This window comes from Salvia splendens, chromosome 16, assembly GCF_004379255.2.
Source record: "Salvia splendens isolate huo1 chromosome 16, SspV2, whole genome shotgun sequence".
NCBI classification, from domain to species: Eukaryota; Viridiplantae; Streptophyta; class Magnoliopsida; order Lamiales; family Lamiaceae; genus Salvia; species Salvia splendens.
Genome location: NC_056047.1, coordinates 32131443 through 32135304, shown reverse-complemented (window position 1 = coordinate 32135304; position 3862 = coordinate 32131443). Strand labels below are relative to the sequence as shown.

Genomic DNA, 3862 nt, shown 5'->3' with positions numbered 1-3862 from the left:
TAATTTCACATCGTTAACACAACCTCATAGAAATCAATTTCCAAAAATGCATTTCCAAATCAACATCCACATTAATAAAACGAAAATAAGCCATCAAATAAAAAAAGTCAAAAAATTTTCCGGGGTGCTACATCCTTCCCCTCTTAACAGAAATTTCGTCCCGAAATTTTAGTCGTCTTCCATAAACTATTCGGGGTACTTCTCTTTCATCCCATCAGTCCTTGTTGGTTTGCTGTTCCTGCCCTTCATTTCCTTTCAGTGCGTACGCTCTCGCTTGCTGTGGCGCCACCTGTCGAATGGGTTGTGGTTGTTGCTGTTGTTCCCCATGTCCCTGCCTATTCCAAATTCCTCCTTTGTTGTTATTCGGGCACTCTCGAGACATATGTCCATTTCTACCACAAGTGAAGCATCGGATGCCTCCAGCTCTACACTCGCCAAAGTGGTACTTGGAGCACCGGTTGCAGTGGGGTGCCTTCTGTTGATTCCCTCTCGGCTGTGGCATGGCTTGCCGGTCATAGTCTTGCGTCTGGCGGAAAGTAGAACGGTGTCGCTTGTTGTCATAAGGAGCTCGGTTGTCTTCCCACTTCCTCTTGTCTCGATAGTTCGGTTGAGGTGTTGGTGGTGTAGGATTTGCCGTCGTCTCGTCCTTTGGTGGTGCTTCTTCCACATCTAAAGCGCAACTCAAAATTTCGGAGTACGAGATTCCTCTGCGGCTGGCCACGGCTACCCTTATCTTGTGTCTAAGGCCAGAACAGAATTTTGCGGCCATCTTCTCATTGGTGTCCACTAACTCGGGCGCATATCGGGTCATTTCACAAAGAGCACGGTCGTACTCCGTCACCGTCATGTTTCCCTGTTTCAGGGTGTGGATCTCCACTATCTTTGCCCGTCTATAGCTCATGGGAATGTACTTGTCGTACACCTCTTCCTTGAATTCTTCCCATGTGAGCGCCTCGTGGCGGGCAGGGTTCATAGTTCGTCGTTTAGTTTCCCACCAAAAATCGGCAGGTCCAGTCAGTTGATACGTCACGCAAGCTAGACGTTCCCTATCGGTGCATCCCATGAAGTCAAATATACGCTCGAGGTTGCGTATCCAAGCCTCTGCCTTCGGGGGCTCTCCCAGTCCGTCAAACTTTGGAGGGTTTTCCTTTCGGAAGGCCTTAATGTATTCTCTCTCTTGAGGTTGAGGTGGGGGTGGTGGTGGAGAAGGGGGTTGATTCCCGACACTTCCCTCTGATTGTTCCTCCATGTCGTTCTCCACTTGTGGGCCACGTATGCGTCGTGGTGGCATTCTGGTCCAAAAGACAAGTTAGCATCGTTGTTAGTATTCGTGGTTATCAAAATCGTAACTTCCTTGCATTCGTCGCACTCTGACGTTATATTGGGCGCCCTTATATGCGGGTTGTTTTATCCGTGCCATTTACGCGAAGACGAAGGTTTTCCAACATATATTCTATCTCGTTATTTGTGATAAATCTAGGGTTCGTCACGCATCACCAAATTTGAGGCCGCCCTAAGGCTTCCTATGTTCACATGCTTACGTCGTAGTACTTTCACACATAACACATACTTAAGTCGTCATACCAATCTTGCTCATGTCTCACATAATCATACCATAACAATATTATATTCGCACACACAACACGTGCTTAGATCATCTTGCCAATCATGTTCATATTCCACATAATCACACTATCACAATATCATTTTCACACATATAACACGGGTTTAGATTATCATGCCAATCATGCTCATGTCCCCCATAATCATATCACTACGTTATCATCTTCACACATAACATTTATTCACATGCGTACACTTGCCAAAACATCCTCATCATATCATCATCAATTTCATACATCAATCTCGCATTCTTTCAACAACTTAAACATACCTCACTTTCTTTGGTTGAGCGTGATGCTTCGGATGTTGAGCCTTCGTGACACTTCTAGTCTTGGGGTACTGATCTAGACTTAGACTGAAAGAAGACTCTCGGACCAGAGCGAAAGAACGAAGCTCTGATACCACTTTGTCACGACCGCCCTTACTAAGGATAGTGAACACGGGGAAAACGTGACGATGGGAGGGACTAAGGAGCTGTGAAGAAAAGGGGGAGGCAAATATGAAAAACCCAATTAACTTAAAAAAGAAATATTTTAGTTTATTGAAAAGTTAAGCAACGGATTTTAGCCTCAAAATACTTAATGTCATAAAGCAGTACTAAATAGTACGGAAGACTTCTAGAAATTTATTTCAAACACGGCAGCGGAAAAACAAGTATTCAATAGAGTCAAAGGGAGACGCCCATGTATGAAGACACGACGCATCCGGGAAATCCTAAAGCTCATTCAACATCCGCCGCAACATCACCCCTCAACCTGCACATAAAGAAAAAGGATATGCAGGGCTGAGTACTTGTTGTACTCAATGGGCTCATGCCGAAAACATTTTATAACAGTTATGCCATCCATACCGGTGAACTCGAGTTTTTACGTTTATTTAAGAAATATCACGAGTATCACAAAAACACTTTTCACAGACCGGCCGGTCAAAACAATCTCCCCACTTTCTCATCAATCAATCAATCACATCCTCTTACCATAGTGCGACGAAAGTGTGGCCACACTATTCGCCCACGAGACCGGCCGACTAGCAAGGACGGCTCACGATCCCCTCTGTGTACACAGCCTGATAGGGTTTGCGGCCCTACTCAGACCCGAATTCGTTTATCATAGCCTTATAGCCTAATGGAGCAAACTCACAAACTAGGCATCAAGCACAATCTCAACATAGCCCTATAGCCTAACGGAGCAAGCTCAAACGAACTAGGCATCAGGCAAAAATCTCAACATCAAAACAATCACGGCATGACATAACACTTTAAACCACCCTTATAACACCACATCATATTTTCGGAAAAATAAAGTGGTTTGAAAAGAAAGCCCACAAATAATGTAGGGTAGAAAAGCCCATCTCGTTCGCTTAACAATTCACAATCCAACTTATGGCAACTCTCGTTCCTCGAGTTCACGAATACAATCACCCTTGTCAACGACAACACAAGTCAGCCTTCCACAGAATCATATTACCATGCATGTCCTATCGTTTCTCTCTCATCGTTTTTCTCAATTTACCTAACCCAATGTTCGTCACAAAGATGGAAAAACACATCATAATATATTTCAACGTATCTCACGTGATCACATCATTAAACACGTTCCTTGGACATACATGCATCATATAATACTTTTAAACTTGAAAATAAGTGTCATTTTATCAAGGCATAAAACTGGCAGAACTGCGCGACCGTGTTGTAAAAATCACTAAAAATTCACCCGACCTCATATGAAGCTAAATTTTGGTCACAACACAGAAGACACGTTCAAGTTCATTCAGACAAATTTTCACACTGAAATAACGTCTTTTAGTCAGTCAAAACAATAATTAAACTCTCTGGTCGGAACATAAAATTTCTGGCAGCACTGCGCAGTTCATTTGAAAAATTCACCAAATATTCGTCCGATGCCCAATAAGGCTGAAACTTTTACACGACTCAGAAGACACTTCAAATTTTTATCTAGTTCAAGATTAACATCAATCGGAGGTCATTTGGTCAGTCAAAAAGAAAACGAAACATTCTTGGCGAGAACACAGGTTTCTGGCAGATTTGCGCAGTCAGCTTCAAAAAATTATTAAAAATTCATTTTTCGATAAAAGGCTGAAATTCACACGAGACACGGAAAACACCTTGTAGTTTACTCAGTAAAAATTTCATATCAAAATTCGTTCGTTCGATGAGTCAATTACAGATCAGAAGCTACTGTTCGTGCACCACATATTTCAGGTTCATAGTTTCGAAAAT

General features: G+C 42.8%; 1 protein-coding gene across 1 annotated transcript; it reads right to left on the bottom strand.

The window, feature by feature from the left end:
• Positions 1 to 214: 214 nt before the first annotated feature.
• On the bottom strand, positions 215 to 1249 carry LOC121770503. Its single transcript, XM_042167222.1, has one exon. It carries the CDS (start codon positions 1247 to 1249, stop codon positions 215 to 217), a length of 1035 nt encoding a protein of 344 aa, XP_042023156.1.
• Between the last annotated feature and the right edge of the window lie 2613 nt (positions 1250 to 3862).